This window comes from Oncorhynchus kisutch, linkage group LG4 (genome assembly GCF_002021735.2).
Source record: "Oncorhynchus kisutch isolate 150728-3 linkage group LG4, Okis_V2, whole genome shotgun sequence".
Taxonomy (NCBI): Eukaryota; Metazoa; Chordata; class Actinopteri; order Salmoniformes; family Salmonidae; genus Oncorhynchus; species Oncorhynchus kisutch.
Genome location: NC_034177.2, coordinates 15,050,252 through 15,075,913, shown reverse-complemented (window position 1 = coordinate 15,075,913; position 25,662 = coordinate 15,050,252). Strand labels below are relative to the sequence as shown.

General features: G+C 42.1%; 3 protein-coding genes and 1 non-coding gene across 6 annotated transcripts; 2 read left to right on the top strand and 2 right to left on the bottom strand.

The window, feature by feature from the left end:
• Window positions 1-207: 207 nt before the first annotated feature.
• LOC109889094 (thimet oligopeptidase-like) lies at window positions 208-12,713 on the bottom strand. The gene is made up of 14 exons (XM_020480272.2): window positions 12,519-12,713; window positions 11,320-11,526; window positions 9,864-10,012; window positions 9,216-9,323; window positions 8,878-8,980; window positions 8,403-8,560; window positions 7,930-8,065; window positions 7,118-7,260; window positions 2,893-3,116; window positions 2,191-2,392; window positions 1,655-1,841; window positions 1,354-1,482; window positions 1,067-1,203; window positions 208-808 (listed from the first exon to the last, which is right to left on the bottom strand). The coding sequence occupies exons 1-14, from the start codon at window positions 12,529-12,531 to the stop codon at window positions 647-649; spliced, it is 2,058 nt and encodes a 685-aa protein (XP_020335861.1). The 5' UTR covers window positions 12,532-12,713; the 3' UTR covers window positions 208-646.
• Window positions 8,708-8,833, bottom strand: LOC116374059 (small nucleolar RNA SNORA16B/SNORA16A family). Its single transcript, XR_004209888.1, has one exon. It is a non-coding gene; the product is annotated as a small nucleolar RNA SNORA16B/SNORA16A family (small nucleolar RNA).
• Window positions 12,680-17,595, top strand: LOC109889095 (small glutamine-rich tetratricopeptide repeat-containing protein alpha-like). Of its 2 annotated transcripts, none has more exons than XM_020480275.2 (12): window positions 12,680-12,803; window positions 13,421-13,569; window positions 13,701-13,804; window positions 13,889-13,979; window positions 14,743-14,842; window positions 15,015-15,119; window positions 15,234-15,369; window positions 15,454-15,516; window positions 16,485-16,522; window positions 16,683-16,865; window positions 17,039-17,161; window positions 17,311-17,595. In XM_020480275.2, exons 2-11 carry the CDS (start codon window positions 13,470-13,472, stop codon window positions 17,148-17,150), a joined length of 1,032 nt encoding a protein of 343 aa, XP_020335864.1. In that variant the 5' UTR covers window positions 12,680-12,803; window positions 13,421-13,469; the 3' UTR covers window positions 17,151-17,161; window positions 17,311-17,595. The 2 variants fall into 2 exon arrangements, with proteins under 2 accessions (XP_020335864.1, XP_020335863.1); XM_020480274.2 differs by having other exon boundaries at window positions 12,681-12,803; window positions 17,307-17,595.
• A 1,956-nt stretch (window positions 17,596-19,551) lies between these two features.
• LOC109889093 (zinc transporter ZIP3-like) lies at window positions 19,552-24,956 on the top strand. Of its 2 annotated transcripts, none has more exons than XM_020480269.2 (3): window positions 19,552-19,641; window positions 22,158-22,489; window positions 22,874-24,956. In XM_020480269.2, the coding sequence occupies exons 2-3, from the start codon at window positions 22,280-22,282 to the stop codon at window positions 23,609-23,611; spliced, it is 948 nt and encodes a 315-aa protein (XP_020335858.1). In that variant the 5' UTR covers window positions 19,552-19,641; window positions 22,158-22,279; the 3' UTR covers window positions 23,612-24,956. The 2 variants fall into 2 exon arrangements, with proteins under 2 accessions (XP_020335858.1, XP_020335859.1); XM_020480270.2 differs by lacking the exon at window positions 19,552-19,641 and adding an exon at window positions 19,665-20,510.
• The last annotated feature ends 706 nt before the right edge of the window (window positions 24,957-25,662 follow it).

The following is a 25,662-nucleotide window of genomic DNA, read 5'->3' as shown; positions in this document are numbered from 1 at the left end:
ATAACAGCTTTATGGTAGCAAGTGTACTTCAACTGAAAGTCTAGAGCCTCCTTTTACCAGACAGGATACTGAATCTGTCAGAGATACTGACCAGAATGAGTTTGAGGTCCCATGCTCAAGGTACAGTACATATTGCAGCTCTGCAGAAACTGGAGAGCTACTTCTTCTGAGAAAACTGACAGAAGTCAACAAATGCCGACAAAAGGGTCAAGTCAATTCTTTGTTAGTGTATTTTGCTCTTCCTTACTTGAATACAATTGCAGTTTAAAATATACCTCCAAACTCAAAACACAGCGCAAAATGGGGGAAACTGGCTGATATTGCATGCAGAGCAATCTTTCCCAACCCTGGTCAGTACACATTTTTAATGTAACCCTGGACAAGCACATCTGATTCAACTCATTGAGGGCTTGATGATGAGTTGACAAGTTGAACGAGGTGTGCTTAATAAAACTGTGTACTGTTGGGGTACTGGAGGACCAGGGTTGGGGAACACTGCTGTAGAGCAGCAGAAATGGGAAATTCTTCTCTTTATCAATTCTTGTCTTCATCTGGGTTTTTTGTAGTTGAAAATGTAGGTCCCTTGTGCCTGTGTCTTAAGTGTATGATTGGTTGGGGATGTTTACACTGAGCTGGCTGTGATTGGTCAACAGGCACATGGAGTGTCCGCCTCCAGCTCAACCGTTAGTCCTTTGCTCAGAAGGAAAGCTTCTTGCTTTGGCTCCCGCCCTAGGAAGTTCTTCAGCATCAGTTCAGCATCCTCCGAGCCTCCGGGCTTCAGGATAAAGTTTCTGTAGTCAAGCCCCACCTGGGAGAGATGGAAAAAGATCTCGGCATTAAACAGGAGGCCATTTTAGTCAAAAAACAATTACATTTCTGTGATGGTGAAATCTTTGGAGCTCAAAAACCAAAGTCAGATGACATGACTCCAGTCCTGGAGGGATGCAGGCAGTCACTGCTCACTAGCATCAATAACCAATGACCGCTGATATAAATTACTAGATAATAGCTGAAGATGGTCAAGTGTAAAAACAGCATTGTAAATAACTAGCTCAGCAGTTCCAACCTTTGGGTTCATGATGCCCTCCTGCTTGAAGCGGGCGTAGAACATGTCCATGGAGTAGACCTCGCTCCAGAGGTAACCGTAGTACTGGGCGTCATAACCACCTGCCAGGTGGCCAAACGTGGCAGGCATGTTGGTTCCTATGGGCACAATGGCAAAGAGAAAGGATTGTTTAAAAGCAGTGACAATGACCATAGGAGTTGGCAAGATGGCACAAACATATCTGGGACCAGGCTACCAAACTACAGCTGTGATGGTGGTCTGGCTCATTAGTTGAGGTTGTCTCTGACCTGAGGATGCGGGCACACCCAGGATCTCCTGGCACAGCCGGGCATACTCCTCAGCTGGGTCCAGGCCATTCTTGGTGTGGAGTGCCTGGTCCACCTTGGCCAGGACAATCTGACGCAGGTTAAACAGACCTGCATGGGAGGGAGAGAGTTAACACAACACACTGATGATACCTGTAAACCAGGTAGTTCATCAGGAGTCTGGTTGGTGACCACAGCCCAATAACCCAACCTCCAGCACTGGTGTACAACGTGTTAAGGGGTGTTCTATTAAGGAACCAGGATTTTTTTTGTGGTGACCCACCCGTGTTGGCCAGCCGGGACTTCATGAGTTTATCCAGCAGGTCGTCGGGGATTGGGGCGCCCGTCTTGTAGTGTTTGGACATGCGCTGCAGGGGCTCTTTCTCCCACACCCAGTTCTCCAGCATCTGGGAGGGCGCCTCCACAAAGTCCCGCTCCACGTGAGTCCCGCTGAACATGGCAAAGTCAGCCTGGTAGCAGCAGAGACAGAAGAGAGATGGGTATCTGTTAATAAACTAATCCTGAGGTGTAGTAGGTTTTAGTAGTTCATATCAGTCTGAATAAAAAACATCATGCATGTATAATATGAAATAGATATTTTAGATTGAATGATCAGAGGAGGACAATGCCCTCTCGGGCATTAAAGTGACATGTGAGAAGTCCTTGTTACAAAGTCTTTCAGGTGGATTTGACAGGAAATGAACAGCCAGAGTGGGAAATATATTAACCATCACACTAAAATGCCTTTATTCAGACAAACATTAATTTCAGTGCACAGGAACAGAACAATGCTGTATACTAGTAATGACACACACACACCTGAGCGCAGAGCTGGTGCATGACATGGCCAAACTCGTGGAAGTAGGTCTCCACCTCGTCATGCTGCAGCAGGGAGGGGGCATCGGCCGTGGGCTTGCTGAAGTTGGCCACCATGGCTGCCACCGCCATTTGGCGGGTCCCGTCCGACAGCAGACAGCCGGGCTGCAGGCCGAAGCAGGCAGCGTGGCCGTACTTCCCCTCTCTGGGGGGGGGGGGGGGGGGGGGGGGGGGGAATTAAACACAATCACCATGACTGTTAAACATGACTAGCTAAATCTTTTTTTATTTTTTTATTGTCTCCCTCATTATGTTGATGAGCAAAAGGTGAGTTCCTTCTCTAATTTAATTGCAGTTTAACTTAATTTACCAAATGAAACCGTAACTCTGCAGAGCAATGAAATACAGATTTCTTCCCTCCAAAACAAATAACAAAATCCTTATAAAAGATCGATATATCAAAACAACCGTACAAAACACATTGCTTTGCTTTTCATGTATTGATGTGAATATTGATGTGCATATTGATGTGTATGTATATTGATGTGTATAGTGTTTGATGTGTATACAGGGGGCACATGTTAAAGAGACCTTGGTCTCAGCATGAATCCCTGTTAAAATAAAGACTAAATGAAATAAAATAGTAAACCAAAGGCGGCCATCTTTAAAATCCTTTTCTAACTCCTCTGCTTTCCTCCGACTCACCTTGGGAAGAGGTCCAGGTAGAACTGGCCCACCACCGTGCCCGAGGTGCGGTCCTTGACGCAGTAGAGGGTGACGTCGTCGTGCCAAACTGGAGCGCCCTCCACCAGATCAAAGGTGAGGTTGAGCAGCTCCTGGTAGATGTCCAACAAGCCCCGGGTCACCACCTCCATCGGGAAGTACTCTTTCAGCTGGTTCTGGTCCACCGCGTACTGGGTCTCCTCCACCTAAAGGGGGGCAGAGCAGAGGAAATAGATTTAATTAAACACTTCAACTTTATTTATACCCCCAGGGGCAAATATAAACCACATAGCCGAAAGGGTCAGCTCCAGTGCCACAGTAAAAAAAATACAACAATGTTTAAACATAAATACACACACACACACACTGGGGAGAACAAGTATTTGATAACCTGCAACATCGGCAGTGTTTCCTACTTACAAAGCATGTAGAGGTCTGTAATTTTTATCATAGGTACATTTCAACTGTGAGAGACGGAATCTAAAACAAAAATCCAGAAAATCACATTGCATGATTTTTAAGTAATTTTAAAAAATGTTATTTATTTTACTAGGCAAGTCAGTTAAGAACAAATTCTTATTTTCAATGACAGCCTAGGAACAGTGGGTTAACTGCCTGTTCAGGGGCAGAACGACAGATTTTGTACCTTGTCAGCTCGGGGATTTGAACTTGCAACCTTTCAGTTACTAGTCCAATGCTCTAACCACTAGGCTACCCCTAATTTGCATTTTATTGCATGACATAAGTATTTGATACAACAGAAAAGCAGAAATTAATATTTGGTACAGAAACCTTTGCTTGCAATTACAGAGATCATACGTTTCCTGTAGTTCTTGACCAGATTTGCACACACTGCAGCAGGGATTTTGGCCTACTCCTCCATACAGACCTTTTCCAGATCCTTCAGGTTTCGGGGCTGTCGCTGGGCAATACAGACTTTCAGCTCCCTCCAAAGATTTTCTATTGGGTTCAGGTCTGGAGACTGGCTAGGCCACTCCAGGATCTTAAGATGCTTCTTACGGAGCCACTCCTTAGTTGCCCTGGCTGTGTATTTCGGGTCGTTGTCATGCTGGAAGACCCAGCCACGTTCATCTTTAATGTCCTTACTGAGGGAAGGAAGTTGTTGGCCAAGATCTCACGATACATGGCCCCATCCATCCTCCCCTCAATACGGTGCAGTCGTCCTGTCCCCTTTGCAGAAAAGCATCCCCAAAGAATGATGTTTCCACCGCCATGCTTCACTATTTTTGTCTCATCAGACCACATCGCCTTCTCCCATTCCTCCTCTGGATCATCCAGATGGTCATTGGCAAACTTCAGACGGGCCTGGACATGCGCTGGCTTGAGCAGGGGGACCTTGCGTGCGCTGCAGGATTTTAATCCATGACGTAGTGTTTTACTAATGGTTTTCTTTGAGACTGGGGTCCCAGCTCTCTTCAGGTCATTGACCAGGTCCTGCCGTGTAGTTCTGGGCTGATCCCTCACCTTCCTCATGATCATTGATGCCCCACGAGGTGAGATCTTGCATGGATCCACAGACCGAGGGTGATTGACCGTCATCTTGAACTTCTTCCATTTTCTAATAATTGCGCCAACAGTTGTTGCCTTCTCACCAAGCTGCTTGCCTATTGTCCTGAAGCCCACCCCAGCCTTGTGCAGGTCTACAATTTTATCCCTGATGTCCTTACACAGCTCTTTGGTCTTGGCCATTGTGGATGCGCACACACACACACACACATACATATATACATATATATATATATATATACACATACATACACTGCTCAAAAAAATAAAGGGAACACTTAAAGAACACAATGTAACTCCAAGTCAATCATACTTCTGTGAAATCAAACTGTCCACTTAGGAAGCAACATATGCTGGTGCGGTTGACCTGGCCTCCAGAATCACCCGACCTCAACCCAATTTAGATGGTTTGGGATGAGCTGGACTGCAAAGTGAAGGAAGAGCAACCAACAAGTGCTCAGCATATGTGGGAACTCCTTCAAGACTGTTGGAAAAGCATTCCTCATGAAGCTGGTTGAGAGAATGCAAAGAGTGTGCAAATCTGAAATCAAGGCAAAGGGTGGCTACTCTGCAGAATGTAAAATGTACAGTCGTGGCCAAAAGTTGAGAATGACACAACTATTAATTTTCACAAAGTCTGCTGCCTCAGTTTGTATGATGGCAATTTGCATATACTCCAGAATGTTATGAAGAGTGATCAGATTAATTGCAAAGTCCCTCTTTGCCATGCAAATGAACTGAATTCCCCAAAAACATGTCCACTGCATTTCAGTCCTGCCACAAAAGGACCAGCTGACATCATGTCAGTGATTATCTTGTTAACACAGGTGTGAGTGTTGACGAGGACAAGGCTGGAGATCACTCTGTCATGCTGATTGAGTTTGAATAACAGACTGGAACCTTCAAAAGGAGGGTGGTGCTTGGAATCATTGTTCTTCCTCTGTCAACCATGGTTACCTGCAAGGAAACATGTGCCGTCATCATTGCTTTGCACAAAAAGGGCTTCACAGGCAAGGATATTGCTGCCAGTAAGATTGCACCTAAATCAACCATTTATCGGATCATCAAGAACTTCAAGGAGAGCGGTTGAATTGTTCTGAAGAAGGCTTCAGGGCGCCCAAGAAAGTCCAGCAAGTGCCAGGACCGTCTCTTAAAGTTGATTGAGCTGCGGGATCGGGGCACCACCAGTACAGAGCTTGCTCAGGAATGGCAGTAGGCAGGTGTGAGTGCATCTGCACGCACAGTGAGGCAAAGACTTTTGGGGGGTGGCCTGGTGTCAAGAAGGGCAGCAAAGAAGCCACTTCTCTCCAAGAAAACAATCAGGGACAGACTGATATTCTGCAAAAGGTACAGGGATTGGACTGCTGAGGACTGGGGTAAAGTCATTTTCTCTGATGAATCCCCTTTCCGATTGTTTGGGGCATCCAGAAAAAAGCTTGTCCGGGGAAGACAAGGTGAGCGCTACCATCAGTCCTGTGTCATGCCAACAGTAAAGCATCCTGAGACCATTCATGTGTGGAGTTGCTTCTCAGCCAAGGGAGTGGGCTCACTCACAATTTTGCCTAAGAACACGACCATGAATAAAGAATGGTACCAACACATCCTCCGAGAGAAACTTCTCCCAACCATCCAGGAACAGTTTGGTGACGAACAATGCCTTTTCCAGCATGATGGAGCACCTTGCCATAAGGCAAAAGTGATACCTAAGTGGCTCGGAGAACCAAACAGCGATATTTTGGGTCCATGGCCAGGAAACTCCCCAACTCCCCTTAATCCCATTGAGAACTTGTGGTCAATCCTCAAGAGGCGGGTGGACAAACAAAACCCCACAAATTCTGACAAACTCCAAGCATTGATTATGCAAGAATGGGCTGCCATCAGTCAGGATGTGGCCCAGAAGTTAATTGACAGCATGACAGGGCGGATTGCAGAGGTCTTGAAAAAGAAGTGTCAACACTGCAAATATTGACTCTTTGCACCAACTTCATGTAATTGTCAATAAAAGCCTTTGACACTTATGAAATGCTTGTAATTATACTCCAGTATTCCATAGTATCTGACAAAAATATCTAAAGACACTGAAGCAGCAAACTTTGTGGAAATTAATATTTGTGTCATTCTCAAAACTTTTGGCCACGACTGTATTTTGATTTGTTTAACACTTGTTGGGTTATTACATGATTCCAAATGTTTTATTCAATCATTTTGATGTCTTTACTATTATTCTACAATGTAGAAAACGGTAAAAAGTAAAAAATAAAGAAAAAACCTTGAATGAGTAGGTATATCCAAACCTTTGACTGGTACTGTGTGTGTATATATGGTGTAGCAACTATTTCATAGTTTCAAGTTTTATTAGTCATATGTAGGGGATACACATGGTTCCTTCTCGACAATGCAACAATAATAAATAATACAAAAATAAGAATAGGAACATGAAGTAAATGGCTCAGTAGAATATAATAAACATTTTAGCATGAGTATAATACAGGAAGGCACAATTTATAGTCCAATATTTACACGGGGGATTGGTGGGAAATACAACAGAACAATAATCTTTGCATCCTGCAACTCTGATATCATCCCACACCGATGTATTGATGTGTTAAATAAATCGCTGTTGGGTCACTGAGCATAACAGAGTTGTAGACATTTGTCTTTTTTCCCTCCTCTGCCCTACCTGGGTCATGAAGTAGCGCGTGTCCCAGGCTTGCAGCTCGCCATTGAAAGGCAGGCTCCTCTTCTGGCACTCCTTCTCCTTCAGCGCGAGGATGACCTTGCGCTCCTCCTCCCCCAGGGGCTTCAGCTTACGGGCCAGCTCCTCTGGAAAATAGAAACATTACCTTATTGTCAAAGGTACACAAAGGATATGTGTATCCTCCGAAAGACCGACAGACGTTGGTGCAAAGTGGTGGTAACTAGTGTGTGTGTGTGTAGTGTTTTTTGCAATGTGAAACATTTTGTGTTGTAGCAGTTGTGTTTGTTAATGCATAGTTGAGTGTGAGCAGTGCCCTCAACAAATACAATATGACATCAAAACTTTGACTAAAATGGAACAGGGTGGTTACGGCCTCTGGGGTCAGGGGAGTATAGGGAAGCAGCTGCAGCACACACACTTGTACATTTTTTATTGTCACATACACAGGATAGGTGCAGTGAAATGTGTTGTTTTACAGGGTCAGCCAGAGCATTACAGTGCCACTGGAGCAACTTAGGGTTAATTATTACATATTTTTCACATTGTCGGCACAGCTATTCAAATCTGTGACCTTTCGGTTAGTGGCGCAACACTTTAACTGGTAGGCTACCCGCCTTCCCAATACTTTGTTTCTGATAGAACTGACAGCAGCCTCTGCAGCTAACAATAGTAAACCACAAACAACTAGCCAAATTGTACACTGGTCAGTTGAAAATGGAATCGCGGACCATAACAACCTTTCAATGAGTTGTACGAACTGAACTCCTTTCTCAACCCCTCTCATCTCGACCCACCTAGGAAGCCAGCCACCTTCTTGCCAGACTTGGCCATGTTCATCTCCAGGACAAAGTCAGTGTGGGTGGTGAAGCCCAGCAGGGAGCTCTTTTGAGCCCTCAGCTGCACCAGTTCTTTCAGGATGGCAGAGTTTTCCTACACCAGGAGAAAATTACAGAGGTTGGAATCTGAAATGAATTCGAGGGGACCATTTTTCGGGTTATACTTGGTGCTCAGAGAAAATTACAAATGTGGAGCTGAAACGCACCACCCCCAGCCTTTGTTGTCTATCATACATTTTGGCTGAAATAAACTTAATGGTACATTTCCGTGCAGCAGTTTGACTTTATTTGAGAGGGCTCAGAAATGTTCTTGCTTCGAATACTTTCTCTGGCCATTGCCGTGTTTAAAAAATAATATTACAGTAGGGTACCCAATTCTCTTCCAATACCAGATAGTATCTCTGTCTCACAGAGAACAGACAACAGCTCACCTCTTTGCAGCGAGAGTTGAAGGCCTCCTCCAGCTTCCTACGGGTCTCAGGGATAAAGCACTTCTTCATGGTGGGGAAGTAGTGAGGGTACTTGAGGGTGATCTTCAGCTTGTCTCCGTCCTTCTCCAGCGAGCTCAGGAAGTCCTCTGGGAGACCGCCTAAAGTGCATCGTCATACATGTCAAAAGTCATATTTCTGGATTTGCTTTCAATGATAGAGTGCTTGTTGCTTATTTTTTAAGCAATTCAATTGGAAACCTGAAAACTGGACTAGAAACAGATATCATTTTCCTGAGTACAATTTACAGGTATCTTTCCCCTGAATCAGTTATTGCCGAACTGCACTGCCACCGTCGGTGAAAGTTATGTTTTTGCCATTCTTTTGACCGTGACTTCTACAAAAGAACAGGGACCGCTTTGATAGGTGTCTGACCAAAGATCAAAAATCAGACCAAATCTATATCCTGTGAACTCACCCAGCTCCTCTCTGGTGAAAACCAGACTGGTGGTGTCCTCGTTCAGGTGTTTGTTGAAGTCAATGCACAGGTTGCTAAGCTTCTTCTTAATCCTTTTGACTTCCTGTTTTGAGACCGAAGTAAGACAATGGGTTGACAATGACCCTAATGATCAGAGGTAGAGCTGGGTTCAAATACTATTAGAAATAATTTCAGATACTCTAGCTGTGCTTGTCTGAAGCACTACAGGCAGGCTAAAGCAATCACTCAGTATTGGAAAGATAGCAAATGGTATTTGAACCCAGGCCTGATCAGAGTATGAGCTTTGGAATTTAAAACCTTTCAGTAAAGTCCCTTACATCCTGTGTCTCTTTGGTCAGGTGGAGGCCATTCCTTTGGCCCAGCTTGATCAGCCTCTCCATGTACCTCTTGGATTCATCAGTGAGCGTGTCAGCGTCAAGCTTCCCCTGTGAGAGGACAAAAAGCAGAACTCAGCGTTGCATAGCCATAGGATAATTCTAAAGACAACATGATGAGGCAATAACATGTGAAAACATACAGGCCTCACCTACTGAGATCCTATTGGTACATTGCAACAGGCCAAAGGGCGTTTTCCCCTTCTTTATTAGTCCTGATCCCTCAACAAAGTATTTATCAGCTGTACTGATCTGATGAAGTGGGCAGATGAAAGCACATCTACTGAGTGTGTTTTCAGATCAGTTTTCATCAGTCAGACTGCAGATGAAGAATAAATAAAGAATAAATCAAATGTTTTTCTTCCCCTTAATAGCTTGTACCTCACAGATGTGTAATGTGTAACTACTTTATTGAGGAAAAATGTACTCACTATGACTGATATGTGGTTGTCTCAGAAGAATGCACTAACTGTAAGTCGCTCTGGATAAGAGTGTCTGCTAAATGACTAAATGTCAATATAAAGAGATGAGGACAGGAAGCCACTTCAGACTATTGAGATGGACCTCCTTTATTGACCTCTTCCTCCTCACCTCCAGTGCCACGATCCTCTGGTAGACGTCCTCCCTCATGCTCATCTCCACGTCAAACTCGGACAGCTTCTTGTCGGCGTCGGTGCTGGCCGTGCGTACGTCCTTGGAAGAGGACACGTGCTGAGGGAAGTCCAGCATATTGCGCTCAACTGGAATAACATGTCAAAATGCAAGAGTGAGTAGGTATTATGAGTGTCATTTTCTTTGCAAGTGGTTTTTATTATTATTTAAAACAGGGAATCGACCTGAGACCAGGGCTTCTTTATTATTTAAACAGGGAGTCTTGCACACAATAATACAAATTCACAATTCCAATGCAATAAAAACATGCAACATTTAAAAGCAATTAAAAAAAAGTAACTTACAAAACAAGATCATGAAAAAAACATTCCTCACTAATAAAGTAATCAACTGTATCATGACAATGATTATATTTGGGGCTTTTTCAGTGCTCAAAGTGCTTTCGTTACTGAAAGAGGGGGACCTCATCCTTTACCAATGTGTAGCACCCACCTGTAGTTTATAAATCCAGTCTAATGTGACAATTTTCAGCTTGAAACACAAGCTCAGGTTTTGGGAAATGTGCATTGTGATAGAACAGTTGATAAAGGGCCTAAAATGATGAGAGGCGGGATAGTGATAATAAAAACATGCTCTTTTGTACGAGATATTTTGCTGCAGCGGGTTTATAAATGACTACAACTGCATGATGTAACATGTACAGCCGAGTGTCCACTGCCTGTGCCCTGGTTTCAAAACAATGCCAAAAACACTATTGTGGTGAGCATAGACTGGTCAGCTATTCTTTATGTAAAAAGTGCTGATTTGTCTATAACATTGCATACCTCTTTCCTGCCAACTCAGACATTTCCCCATCGCTTACAATGGCAGTGGAGTAGATGCTAGTTGTGGTTGCTATGAACTGCTGGACTGAACTGATTATATATCTTTAGTTTTGTTTTTGTGAAACCTGCCCATCAGCTACCAACAAAGTGCATGGACTTGTTCTTTGCCCTCTTCACACAAGTATATTGGTTCTACTGAACAAATGCACCAATTATGTATCAACCTATTTATTTTATTTAACTAGGCAAGTCAGTTAAGAACAAATTCTTAATTACAATGACGAATTACCGGGGAACAGTGGGTTAACTGCCTAGTTCAGGAGCAGTTACTGGCCCAACGCTCTAACCACTAGGCTACCTGCCGCCCCAAACCTATAGGTTCCTACATAGAGGAAATTATAGGGGAAACCTTTTGGGAAGCACTTGTCAAGTCACATACACTACCATCTAATTATTTCCTTGATGGCAGACGACTCTTTAAATAACTGGAGAGGTTGACACCATATTTTCACCGCACTGCTGTAACCTTAATTCAGTCATTTCAATTCACTGTCATAATAGAAGAAAGGGGTTAAAGAAAGGTGTCTTTTTGGAGTATGAGTCTCACCCACCTGTGTACTCCACCTCTACATCAGCGAGGGATTTCAGGGTGTTCTCATAGGAAACACTGGCCAGGTCCAGGGCCCCAACACAGTCATACACCTTTTTGGTCTTGTCAATAAGCTCATCTGAGAGCTGATGGATTTGCTCGGGGGTCAGGTCCCAGCGCAGGCGGTTGTCAGCACACACTCGCGCACCACTGCCAGACGCCACCTCTCCTGTGGGGTGAAATAAGGAATGGTCACGAGTTGGATGGTTCGTCTTGGAAAAGGCCTAACTGCTGAACTGTGAGGAAGTGTACAGGTTATAAGGAAATAGCTTTTTTCCCACTATGGCGGCATTCAATGGCATTTGCTATAAACTATACCTAGTTTCACCATCAGCACTGCTCACGTGGTCAGAAGATACTGTGGCTGATGTACAATCAACACTACTGTGACCGTTTTTACACCCCATAAAAATACTAGCTAGCAACAGTTCAGTGCTGCCCTTAAAACACTAGCAACCAATTGGCAGTATGCAAATGACAACCCATGATAGTAATAATAGTGTTGACATGTCTACTATTTAATCTATGGAAACTATGTGGATGTGCATTGTAGTAGCTAATCCAGTGATACTTTGGGGTTCAACACTGATTATCTAACACAATTAGCTAACGCTAGCAAACTATCCTTTAATTAATAAATTAGGCGGTTGTCATCCTCCCTACTGAAATATATATCTAGCTAGCAAATGTAAGAGGGCATTGTCAGTACAGCTTACTTTGTACTTCACAAAGATTGTAACATTTGGAAGGTTCCGGTTCATTATCAAAACGCGCCAGTGGGATTCTTGCCAATTTGTAATCACGCCTGGCTTTTGATCTAGTTGGCTTGGTAGCTAACTGAATGGGACGGATGCATGCTGTATTGTAACTAGCTAACTATCAATCGTGTTAGTGCGTGGCTAAGCTGGTTATTTAGCTAGATGCGATGAACCTGCAGGGATGTGCTTGCTTGCTACAAACAACATTTTAATAGCATGCAATACATTTTCTGTTAAATAAGGTTAACGTTAGCTAACTAACGTAAAGCGTTAGTAACCAGAAAGCGTTATCAAGTCCAGCACAGACTGACGATTGAATATGTAAAACGTTGATCTTATTCATTTGACAAAGACCTGTTACAAAATACCCAATGTAATATTAATGAATTTCGTAAAGACTCACCTGTCGGTGCCATACTTCAGAAATCTGAGAAGCAACGTTCGCGGTGAGTTTTACAGCCTGTGGTTGACGATGCCAATTCAGCGATTAGGGGTTTTGACCACTGATGTTTCCCTTAGTTACCACAGCCACAAAGTCAAATTGGAGGCACGCACACTGACGTAAGGACGCATGCTTCAGCCAACGCAGATATGACGCGTCACACATGCGACGAAAATCAACACATTTTTTTCCCCCATCACCACCAGCTAACGTTACTGCAAGGAACGTCTGAAGCAAAGGCAACTGGTAAGAGTAATTATTGCTAGATAACACATTTGTATATATGTTATATTGTGTGGCATAGCTGAACGTTCTTTAAACCACATAGCTATCTGTCAGTTGAGTAAATCGGGGAAAGTGCTCAGAAAGCCATTCATGCCGTCATGTCAGTAATGCTAAGCTAGATAGCTACAATCAAGATACTAGTTAGCTCTAGTTAAGCTATCCACGTAAGTTTAAACAACTCCCTACACGTAAACAAAATTAGCTTGTCTGTGGCAATACACCGAGTGCTTTCACATGGCAGGCCAACTGCTAGCTGTGTTAGCCGTATTAGCTAGCAGCCGAGCGTAAGCAACTTACTAGAACAGTCTTAGTTAGCAACGTCACCTGCCAAGTAAACTAGCTAGATTGTTAGCATGTTTGTTGTTAGTCTAGGATTAAGAAACGAAACTATCTAGTCACTAGCGGACTAAACTCCACGTTGAATTTAAGTCCGCTATCGAAACAGATGGTAACGTATAGGCTTTTTTGTTATGTAGCTATAATAGAAATGTAAGAGACAATTCATCCCAATCAGTTGCCAGTTATTTACAGTGGATGTTTTTTTTTTATACATACATCTCATTAACTTTATTCTTCAGGGTCCCTCGCAATACACATTCTACTGAGAGGTTTGGACCTCAATCCAAAATGACAGACACAAAGCGTCTTGCCATCTCCATCATTCAGTTTCTTCATGATCAACTGGGCTCTGGGAGTCTATCGTCAGATGCTCAGGAAAGTTTAGAAGGTAAGTTGGAGTAAGGAAGCCAAGAGTCAGTCTGAGGAGATGGGTTCTCAGCCTACGTTGGACGATGGCCAGGGACTCAACTGTGTCCAGTTAGTGTCATTGCCATTCCTAAACATCTGATTATTTTCCAGTTGCAGTCCAATGCCTGGAGACTGCCTTTGAGGTCTCGACCGATGACCAGACCCTATCTGTCACTCAAACATTACCAGAGATTTTTGCCTCTGCGACACAGAAGGTAGACTCAAAAGACATCCACTTAATATGAAGGTGATTGTGGCCAATAGGCCTTTGTCTCAGATGTGTTGACTGTCTGTTGCAGCATCCTGAAACCTCCCAGGTGAAAATAAACACAGCCACAGATTCCCCTACTGGGGAGGAAGTAGCAGAGGCAGAGAGACTCAAAACTGACGGTAGGACCTCCCCGTAATAGTTTGCATTACTCAGTCTTCACTATCAGCTTTAGCATTTTATTAGGATCCCCATTAGCTAAAGCAGCAGCTACTCTTCCTGGGGTCCACATAAAACATGACATTATGGAACATTAATAGACAAGGACAGTACTATGTTCTTTAAAACAAGATTGTATGAAAATGTGCACTTATGCCTTGACAGTCCATGCATTGTGTACTCATAATCATCATCAATGCCAACGGCTATACTGCTGCAATTCACTTCTCCCATGCGTGCTCTAGTGCTACAACTGCTTTCTCTAAGCCGGCCCTGATATCCTTATTTCACAGCTCCAGTGTTCTGTCACATCACCAGAAAGAATCTCACAACATCAGGGGGGAAAAACAGAAACAATCCCTGTCCTTATACCTTTAGCAGTCAGACTCAAATGTTCCTATCTGTTGATAATATTAGAGTCAAACATCCTCAACTTAGTACAAACACACTGGCAGAATCATGTGTTTACCATATGTGTCCTTCCGTCTGACTTCAATGCTAAGCATAATCATGTGATGCAAAAATGCTATTGAATAATAACACAACACATGGAAATGTGAAGTTCAATCAAAGTAATTTAATCCTGCTCAGTTCCCCTGATGTGAACAGATCCACATACCACACTGAACGTTGCGCTCCCTCAAGTTCCCATGGTGTGTACTTAGCTCTCTTCAAATCTAAAGAGCTGTTTGTAGGCCTATAATATTTGTATTTTCTTTATGGCAGGCAATGATCAAATGAAGGTTGAGAAATTTGGGGCAGCTGTGGAATTCTACTCAAAGGCTATTGCCATAAACCCCCGGAATGCAGTCTACTACTGCAACAGGTATTGACCAACAAACTCCTGAACTTGGAGGACTCTGACAATTAGTCACACATTGTGTATGTCCAAATGCACATTTTGATGATTTTCACTCATGTATGCAGCTTTAGTCAAGCAAAAAATCTATTTAAGTTTTTGTGAAGTACTGCTAATTGTATGGAATTGTTTTTGCTAGGGCTGCTGCATACAGCAAACTAGGCAACTACGCTGGAGCAGTTCAGGACTGTGAACTTGCCATTGGGATTGACCCAAACTACAGCAAAGCATATGGAAGAATGGGGTAGGTTAGACACTAGTGTTCAATATTACCGTGGACATGGGCTAGTGTGTTGCTGCTTTGTTATTGACTGATGATTGTGAACATACATTGACTTCAAACTTCCCATGCTTCCAGGTTGGCTCTAGCCAGTTTAAACAAACACACAGAAGCTGTAGGTTATTACAAGAAAGCCCTAGAGTTGGACCCAGAGAACGACACCTACAAATCCAACCTGAAAATAGCAGAGCAGAAAATGGAGACTCCAAGCCCAGTAAGTTGGTAATATCTCAACCACAATGGAGAATACATATCAGTTGTAATATATCATTGTTGATCATGTAATTTTTTTCTTCAGACAGGAGGAATGGGAGGAGTTGATCTGGCTGGTTTGCTCAGTAACCCTGGTTTCATGAACATGGTGAGTTCCATGAAAGCTGAAATGTGTAACTTTTTGGGTGACTTGACCAAATACACATAGAAATAGGAGTTATAGATCTGTCATTGTCTTTGAAAGCAAGTCTAAGAAGCAGTAGATATGTTGTGTGCTATTTCTGTGCTTCCCATTCTTACATTTCATTTTTGCATCTTTCTGGTTTTGTACACAAGCTCAAAATACAATATTTTTGGTTATGGGAAATATGTATTTCACAGCGGTTTAGATGGTACAATGATTCTCTACACTAGCTTGTTTTGTCACACAAACTGAAATAAGGCAAACAACCATAAAATGGCGGCGTGATTTCTGCGTAGTGCAACTTTAACTAAAACTGGCCTTTTTCAAATGGAAAATACTAGGAATGACAAGAGAACATTAATTGGCTAATGGCAAACAAGCTGCGTCATGATCTAGAAGAAAAAGAAACACACACCTATTAAGACGAGGTGCTGGCTAGCGGAGTAGAAACTTGAAAATAAAAGAGAGCCGCACACTCTAGGAGCTCAGATGCAAAAATGTAATACCAACGTTTCGACAGCCAAGCTGTCTTCATCAGGGTATAATCACAAACACTGCGGGATGACTCGTTTATATAGTGTCAAAAGACACAGGTGTCTGTAATCATGGCCAGGAGTGGCCTAATATCATTGGTTAATAATCAAATATTAAAATGTCATACAAAAAACAATTCAACTTGTATAGTCAAATTAATCTATGATCGTATGCTATCCATTTGTTTGTATGCTGTTTTTTGTATGACATTTTAATATTTGATTATTAACCAGTGATATTAGGCCACTCCTGATAGTTGGAGAGTCGTTCAACTGGATTTCCCAGTTGAACCCCCCCCCCCCCAGTCGTATTTATGAGATGTCATGAATGCAGCATATGTAGAGAAGGTTTACTGAATTTGAAATCATATTGACATTGTTAGGGCTGCTTTGTCCTAGGCGTCCGGTTTGATGAACAACCCACAAGTACAGCAAATGTAAGTTATCCATTAATTGTCTATCAAATACATTTTTCTTTTTTTAGATGGAGCACAAGGACTTTGTAAATTCACTCTGAGATTCCCCAATTAGTTGTGAAATGTAGGGCGCTTTTAAAGTAAATGCATGTAGACCACCTTTCTTGTCTGTATTGTACAGGATGTCAGGGATGATGTCAGGGGCTTATGGGCCAATGGGAGCTCCAGCAGTGCCTGGGTTAGGAGCCGGACCAGGGTTAGGAGCCGGACCATTAGGAGCTGGACCAGGGTTAGGAGCCGGACCGGCAGCAGGAGTTGGAGTAGTGGGAGCTGGTCCAGGTGACATCTCTGGTCTCATCCAAGCGTAAGTCTACCACCAGCTCTACTCACTCTGTGCCAAATATTACTTGAATATTATACCCGTAGCATCAGTGATAAAGACATGATAACATTTGAATGTGAGTATTAATAAAATGCATTGTTTTTGTGACTTGTACTTGGTAACTGCCATTCCATCACCTCGCTATGTCCATTTAGGGGCCAACAATTTGCGCAGCAAATGCAACAGCAGAACCCAGAGCTAATTGAACAGCTGAGGAGTCAGATTCACAGCCGGACACCTAGTGGTAGCAACGAAGAACAACCTTGACCCTCAGACGGGTAAGATGAACATTTTTAAATGGTTATGGGTTGGTCCATGTATTGTAGATTTGTACTGGGTTTTTGCAATGTCTTCTTTATTCCCCTTTACAAAGCTCACATGTAGAGCTAATCATAAAATTGTCTGCTCTCCCTTTTCTGACAGGAAGATTTGTGTGGAGAAGTGAAGATGACATGTATTTTTTTTCTATGTATGATTTGTATTATCTCCCAACTCTATGGACAAAAAGCTTTATTGCATGTGTGCTCCCCCCTGTTTTTAAGGAAACTGATCAGCAAAACCTTGCGGGAATGATGAAATTTGATAAACCTGCTGTCAACAGATCTAGTCTGAAGTGTCTGCAATGTCACACCAGTTTAGCTCTTGGTTTAGCTGTTTAATGTTACTATTCCTTGCCAGTGAACTGTTGTCGGAACTGAACAACCCCCCCCCCCCCCCCCCCCCCCCAGAAACACCTTGAGATTATTATGCGATGATACAGTTTAGCAGTCATATAAATTTGAGAAGCATCTATTTGTACAACGAAATACGGGTTGGCAGGGATGGTATCTAGAGTACTGTCAATATTATGGGAATTTCAAATTAGCATATCAAATAGGACCTATTGGTGTCCTCTGTAATCCAGGAGTTGTTTAAGCATGATACACAGTTTTTTTTTTTTTTGTTATTTTATAATGCGAATGTCAGTGTTACACTGTTTGTTTGTTTTCTAACATGGGTGGCTGTCTGTTTTGGTTCACAATCTTTGATTAAATCATACTAATAAATTACCCTAACATGTTTGCTTGTTTTTTTTTTTTTTAAACCCATGTAATATTTCAATTTAGGAAATTAATTGAAATTAAATAGAAAATTCCATTTAGAAAATATATTCATGAATTAAAGTTTTGACTTGATTGCATTGATATTGATGTATTTTGTACAAAACTAAACTCAGGAGTTTAGATTTAATTTACAGTAGAGAAACCTCAGTCATCTGGAGACCTCTGTTTACAAAAGCCCTTTCATCGAAACGGCATCACTTAGCTCATTGCAAGCTTTTGCTGCGCTCAAAACTCGTAAATTTCCAAATTCAGTGTGTTCAAAACAACTGGAAACTTCAGTAAAATAACAAGCCTTTGCTGGGAAAAGCGTTTTCAATGGTCATCCAACTCGGACACGTGGAATCTTTATACAAAGATTATGGATGTACGATCAAGCTGCATGTCTCTCCGCACTGACCATATGTGGGGGGGGGTGCGTTTCTTTTTGTTGTTCTTCAAATTCGACACTCATTGATCTCCATAAAAAAACACCCCAAATAGGATTTTGAGAGTTCTTTGTCAGAGGCCATATTGTAGAATGGAAATGTTAAATGTACTGTAGAAAAAAAATATTCTGGACTGATTTCAATTGTCTACCGTATGGGCTGGTTTCCCAGACTCCAGTCACACCTAGGCTTAAGACGGAAGAGGGTGAGTTGGAATATACAATATTTAGCTTGGGTACAAGCATGCTAGGGGTTGGAATATACAATATTTAGCTTGGGTACAAGCATGCTAGGGGTATACCAGATGAGACGAGCTGACCGTGGCCCCTATTGCAGCATAAACACAGGGGTATCGAGAGACTGGCGCCGTCCAACGCCAACCCTGAGTGCAACAAGCCAGGGACTCAGCCCCCTGTAATAGTAAGTGGTATGGAATCCCAGTTGAGATTGGGGAGTCGACCAAGCAGAGACCGCAAGGATGGTTCATCAGTCCAGTACCTTGGGACCTGATGCCTCTGCTTGGCTCTCAGCATTAGGGAACTAGCGTCCTGTCCAGGAGGTAGAGGATACTAGTACATCAAACTGCCTTACGTGACAAACAGGAGAGGCTTCTGCCCATATGGGCCGCACAGACCAGGATTATTTGTCCAAGGCTTAGCTACGTAATGTAATTTACTTGAATTTACAAGACTGAAATCAAGCCTGAGTCTCACATAAGAGGAGCTTTGTAGGAGAAAGCCCTGTATCCATTTGTTTAACAAGAAGTCCTGCATCTTGTGGTTCTCTTCTGTTTTCCCTTTAACACATACTCTATTGCAAGTTTTCACGATGCGAGATATGAGAAGTTAAATGACAAGTTAGAATAGCAGTTCATTTTTATTGTTAGCTTGATGGATGATCTAACATAGATTAACACACGTCTGTCTACTTATTATAGCTATCTAACGTTAGTCATCAGAGTTAGCTAGTTTACTAACGACCTTGACTAATATCACTCCTTTCTGTCCAGACGCTTTATCAATTTTGTTTACAACAAATGTGGTCCTTCTGTTTATAATGGTTCAGATTGTCTTCAATCGGCTAGTAAAATACTTCTGCAGACGGGACTATGACGTATCGTTTACAAAATCGATATCCCTTCTAGCCAGTTGTCTTGAAAGCATCTCCGCCAATCAGAAACGTTTTCGTCATGTGAACAGGAAGTGTTACGGGGGGGAAAAGCTGTGAAAGGTCAGTGTAGAGGTATTTCATATTTCTCGTCAAAAAGCCCGATCGAAATTATTATGTACGTTTCAGCTGCTGGGAAAGCTTTCAACGTGACGCAAATTAATATTATTGATAACTAGCACCCACTTAAAGCTTTGTTTTGTGAACTGGTCGACCCGATCGTTTGCCAACGTTATGTTGACATGCGTGCTAGTTTGGCTAGAATAGCTATAGGGGTCTTCTCATAAACTAGGGTAACGTTACCAGTGCGCTGGACAACTTTGTTACAGCTGTTGCTAAATCATTGATAATCTGCTTATTATTTTCATGTCATTACATTAAGATATGAGGGGGAACATAGCTATATAACGTTATATTCAATAATATTCACGAGTTGATTTAAAACCGACGTTTAACCCATTATCATGGTTGGTGTCTTAAAAACATAAATTTTCTGTCCTTGCATTTACGGCAGTGTAAATTGTAGTTGTATTAAATATTAAGCATGAATCAGTTAAATTAGTAATTCAACTTGAACCTTGTAAGAATCCTGGATCTAGCTGTCGGACTGTTTTTGTATTTTTTTGTATAGAGATCGCTGAAATATTTCATGTGATTGTAAAATCGAATGCTTCTAACCGAAAGTCACTTTACCTTGATACTTAACCCAAATCCTTACTGTCATTAAACTGGTTCTTCAACAATTTAGCATAATACGTGTCAGATGTGCATTTGGTGTCAAGCTGTTTAAATACGCGGTAATAGTCTATCCTATTTTACACGTCATCATTTGATCCAGGAAGGTATTTTCTGAATGACAGTCAAGTGACGAACAGCTGTTGTGATGGTGCATACGATGCACCAGCAGACACAGCCCAAGTGTTTGAAAGAAGGTATTCGCGAGGAATGTCCAGAATATATTGGTTTAGTCATTAAGCTGATGAAGACAGTTGTGCATGGATCCCCATTGAATCTAATATCCTTAGGGAATTGATTTTGATCATGTGATTTACAGCGTTAGATTTAACAGAGGGCATCAAGGTAATGAGTTCATGTTTTCGTGCTTCGGATTGGACACGGGGTCTATTGTGCGCAATTGTGTAAAATAGACTATTGTGCAACACCCCACACTTATTAATTTTTCTGGATCTAATGACAAATGACATAGCCCAGTGGGCTTCTTCACCGCATGATTTGGTAATGAAATAACATGACAAACACATTTTGGTTAGGGCCTACATAAAGCTGTCCCAACAGCAGAGCTTTCTTTCCAGCACAATGGAGTGAATCCTTACCACCACTACCACTGGCTATCAGCGGAGCCTTGTCTGGCAGCGAAACAATTCATCCTGCCTTGTTTACTGCCTTTTTTTTAAACAGCTGATATGGCTGACCATATCTCCCTGGCATATTACATTATTTATGCAGCAGCTTATAAGACATTTTTGGACTCACCTTGTGTGCGGCAGTCCTTCGCTTGCAAATTTTGTCATCGAAGGAAGAGAGATTTACAATTATGAGTCGGATGACAAAGCGTATTTTCCCAGTCTGACTTCCCAGTTGCAATGCTTGCGGTTTGCCACTGTCACCGATTCCTTCCAAACAACTCATTGTTGAATTTGCGATGGCTGATGAGCACCGATATGTTTTATCTATAATTTCTCATTATTTCTCTTCATATGACAAAGATTAAAAAGGATTTGCCAGTAGATTGTCTACTTGATTTATGATGACTGCAAGCTAAGCTTTTGAAAGTAAGATGTTGACATGATCAGTCCAATCAAAGCTACTGTAGATATGTGATTTGACGTCATTTTATCTGTGGCCAATGACCTTCTTGGAAGGGCACTTCTAATCTAAGTCTATGGCTGAACCCAATGGGCTCACATTTTTTATATCTACCCTTACTAAAGGTGGGTTAAGTAGTGTCCGCATGGTTGACAGAACACTGAGCCAATCACGGTGCAATGCTCCTATTTTCTGCTGGCCTGCCCCAGCACAAACAGCGCTGAGTTAGGCTGAAACACCTGCATTTTGGAGCTGCCTGTTTTGTATGTGGCTTTATTAACTTTTTTTAACGTTGTCTGCAAACTGATATGTGACACGTATTAATTCCAAAATAACATGCAGAACAGGCAAGGCCCCCCCCCCCCCCCCATTTATTTTTTTGCAAAAAATGTGGGTCTCAAAATGTGGGTTTTGGTCGCTTAATCATTATGAAAAGAGCGATGGTACGATTCAAATGGTGAGATTAATTCTACCGCTATTCACAACCTTATTATGTGTGCCTGCAATATGGATTTTTGTCCATATTGCCCAGCTCTAAATTACGCTTTGCAACATTCAAGATTGCACATCTAGCTATCACAGCTGTTATCATGTTGAATCAAACCAGTCAACAAGGTGGCCGTATTAGCTTAGTTAAATGATAGCTAGCTAGCTGTTCTAGTTTCTGACTGATTGTCATGACAAATAAAGCTATACATTTTGTTTGCACATCTTTGACATTTTTCTTTTTTCATTTGTTGTTCATGTCACAGCTGGAATTGTCTCTGGGACCAGGATGACGAGACTCTCTGTGACCTGACAGAGAAAAGGAGCAGAAGAGGCTTTGAGGGTTATGTGCCACTCATATTACTGAGCAATACCATATCTGGACATCATGGAGCTTGTAGTGGCCAAGGTCCTTTGCCTTCTGGGAGTATTTACCCTCATGTTGGCTGGGATTCTTGTCCCAGTGCGCCTAATGATGCAGGTGGATTATGAAAAAGCCCAAAACTACAGGAAGGCTCTTGCACTCTGCAATTCTTTTGGGGGTGGTGTATTTCTGGCCACTTGCTTCAATGCTCTTTTGCCAGCAGTAAGAAACAAGGTAGGTAGCCATGTCTTATCAAAAGGGAACCATGGGGCTCTCTCTGAAGCTTGGCTGATGTGTAAAACCCATGAATTCAGACAAAGAAGTGTAGTGAAGTTCGTACTCAAAAAGATGTCGTGTAAAGCTTACTTCATTATTCAATGTTTTTAATTATTTTCACTGCATCAGGGATAGCGTACACAGACGTCTCCGCTTTACAGCTTTCTTCGGTGTGTGTAGGTCTTGAAAACATGGTATTTTGCAGAGTAAAATGTATTTTAAATACAAATTTAAAAAATATTATCTTTTTAATTATATTCTGACAATCTGTCAACCGCAACCATTTTGCTGTTGCAGAATGTTTATATGCTGATGTTAATTTATTGAGTGTCTTTTCTTTAGGTGGATGAGGTCCTAAAGCTGGTGAATATAAACACAGACTACCCCCTGGCAGAGACCATGATGATGCTGGGCTTCTTCCTCACCGTCTTTGTGGAGCAGGCAGTGCTCACCTTCAAGAAGGAGAAGCCATCTTTCATCAACCTGGAGACCTTTAACGCAGGGGTCTCCGAGGCTGGGAGTGACTCTGAGTATGACACTCCATTCATTTCACCCACCCGGGGCTCCCCTGTGGGCCACCACCATGGGCATCACCACGGACACCTCAGCCCCACTGAGCTGGCCAGAGCTGGGCCTCTGCGGCTGGCCAGCCTGGTCCTGGCTCTCTCTGCCCATTCTGTGTTCGAGGGGCTGGCCCTGGGCCTCCAGGAGGACGGGGCCAAGCTGGGAAGCCTCTTCCTGGGGGTGGGCATCCATGAGACCCTGGCTGCCATAGCTCTGGGGGTGAGTGTGGCCAAATCTGCTTTGCCCATGAGGGATGCCATCAAACTGGGTGTGACGGTCAGCCTCATGATACCCATTGGCATCGGACTGGGCATGGGCATCAATAGTGCCCAGAACCTGGCAGGCAGTATTGCCTCTGTGGTGCTCCAAGGCCTGGCTGCTGGTACTTTCCTCTTTGTCACCTTCTTTGAGATCTTGTCTCGGGAGCTGGAGGATAAACATGACAGACTGCTAAAGGTGCTCTTTCTCATACTGGGCTATGGGGTACTAGCAGGCCTAATGTTCATCAAGTGGTGATGGGCAGAAGAGGCCTTTTTAATGCACTGAGATGTCTATGAGTATCTTACTGGCCACACTTTGCATTGTGTGCACACCTGCACTACCACAGTAAACTTTTTTTGTTTTGATAAAGTAAATCAAGTTTAATAGTTTTTTTTTCTTTACATTTACACGAGGACATGTTTGCTTACTAAGTAAGGCTACGTTACTGTTTTAGTTTCTGCCATAGGGAATACTCCCATGTTCCTGCCATTGAGTAGCAATAGTAAAGTCAGTCACTTTGACAGTATGCTTTTGCATGTGTTGCCAGACACATGATTACATCTCATGTAGAGATATCAGGAAAAATACTCTATAGCATTTCAAGTAAAGACACTGTTGTCTTATTGGCATTTTGCAAGACGAGTGAAGTGTTATACAAGTTTATGTTATAAGTAGGTTAACTACTGTATCCCTAATCAAATATAAGAACCAGTTCCCTGGAAACCTTTTGAGTAGCCTGTTGTATGGTCCTGATATCTATCGTCCGAGATGAAATCCATGGTCTACTTTTCCATTGTTTTGGTATTTTAAACATTATACATTTTAACAGGGAGTCACATTGAGAACCATGTATCTTTTTATAAATGATGAGGTACAGGTTTTATGGGTAGTAGAAGGTCTATTATATTTCATATTTTGTTTTAATGATCATGAAGGATGGGAAGACCAATGTGGTCTCTACTGTACATTGTTGTCACTTGTGCTGTTTGCAAATAATGGGGTCCCTGTGACTGAAACCTTCAGACTTGGAGCTCTTGTTTGTTTTATGTGTTAGGGGTCTTTACCACAGTTCGCTATGACAGATAATTTTATACAGCTTCTTAGATGTAATTTAGCCATTTTCAACTAAACACTCCTATTTCAAATACTGCCCAGGAGTATCCTTGTTTAATATATATTTTTTCTCCTAATGTGAATGTGTAGAACTTGTTTTGCAGAAGCCACTTACTGAAGGAAGCCTACAGATAAAGGTACATTTATCAAGTTCAGAACTTGCTGCACTCTAAAATCTACATAAGATCAATTCAATTGTTGTTGGTCACATACACATATTTAGCAGATGTTATTGCGGGTGTAGCAAAATGCTTGTGATTATATAACATATAGTAGGCTAGGTCAGTTTGAATTTGTCCATGTCAATTTGTGCTTTTTAAACAAAAGGAAACATTAATTGCTATTTTAATTCTGTATTCCAAAATAAATTGTACTGCTAAATTATTCAGTGGCAACCGGATTTCCTTATATAATGAGCAGTGGAAATGCACATAAGTTATGACTTGTATTGCAACATGGTAATGGTTTAATAAACTACTTTATGTTAGATGAAATAGTAATCCTTCAAGGAAAACTGTTTGCATTGTTATGACAATTAATTTATTTTCCTTTGTTGAAACTATACCATGTTTTGGCAGTAAAGGTTTCCAGAAATTTGAATTTGATTGATTTTAGCACTAAAGACAAACCTTACCCACTCCTTGGCCAGATAAGTCTTTGCCTGAGGACTAGAATTGGCAGTACTAGAGTAGTATCCTGTTAAATACATCTAGAGGGTCATAGTAGACATGGTTTTGACTCAATGCCCTGTTCAGCATGTTAAAAGTTAAACTTCTAGCTAATTACTGAGTGGGTATTACTGAAGGTTCTGAGTATTCCCTTACCAAAATAATTCCTATCAAAGTAAATGAACCATGGGAACAGTCAACAGTGATTCAAATCTACTACTGTAATAAATATGTTTCACATTCTCAAACATGATGGGATATAAAAACCAAGGGTATAGGGGGAATTCAACCTAATTACAAATTCACCTCACCATATTAATACCCAGAAAGACAGCAAATCATTCACTGACTCCAGGACCATGCTAGGTATCCATGAGATGTTAGCTCCGGGCCCTCATAACTCAATGCAAATGGGTCCGTATAGATCAGAAACCTTTGGTCGCAACAGGAAATATTACTGCTGTCCTGTGCTGGACAAAAGTATACCAAAATGCTTAGGTTGTTATATGTTAATGGAATGTTATA

Excerpts from the sequence above, each read along its gene's own strand:
- LOC109889094 (XM_020480272.2), bottom strand. Across the intron at positions 9,324-9,863 it reads AGAGGATCGTGGCACTGGAG|GGGAAGCTTGACGCTGACAC; the intron begins GTGAGGAGGAAG and ends GTCCTCTCACAG. Across the intron at positions 809-1,066 it reads AGGGCATCATGAACCCAAAG|GTGGGGCTTGACTACAGAAA; the intron begins GTTGGAACTGCT and ends CATCTCTCCCAG.
- LOC109889095 (XM_020480275.2), top strand. The coding sequence starts at position 13,470 with ATGACAGACACAAAGCGTCTTGCCATCTCCATCATTCAGTTTCTTCAT. Across the intron at positions 13,570-13,700 it reads TGCTCAGGAAAGTTTAGAAG|TTGCAGTCCAATGCCTGGAG; the intron begins GTAAGTTGGAGT and ends ATTATTTTCCAG. Across the intron at positions 15,370-15,453 it reads AAATGGAGACTCCAAGCCCA|ACAGGAGGAATGGGAGGAGT; the intron begins GTAAGTTGGTAA and ends TTTTTTCTTCAG.
- LOC109889093 (XM_020480269.2), top strand. The coding sequence starts at position 22,280 with ATGGAGCTTGTAGTGGCCAAGGTCCTTTGCCTTCTGGGAGTATTTACC. Across the intron at positions 22,490-22,873 it reads TGCCAGCAGTAAGAAACAAG|GTGGATGAGGTCCTAAAGCT; the intron begins GTAGGTAGCCAT and ends TCTTTTCTTTAG.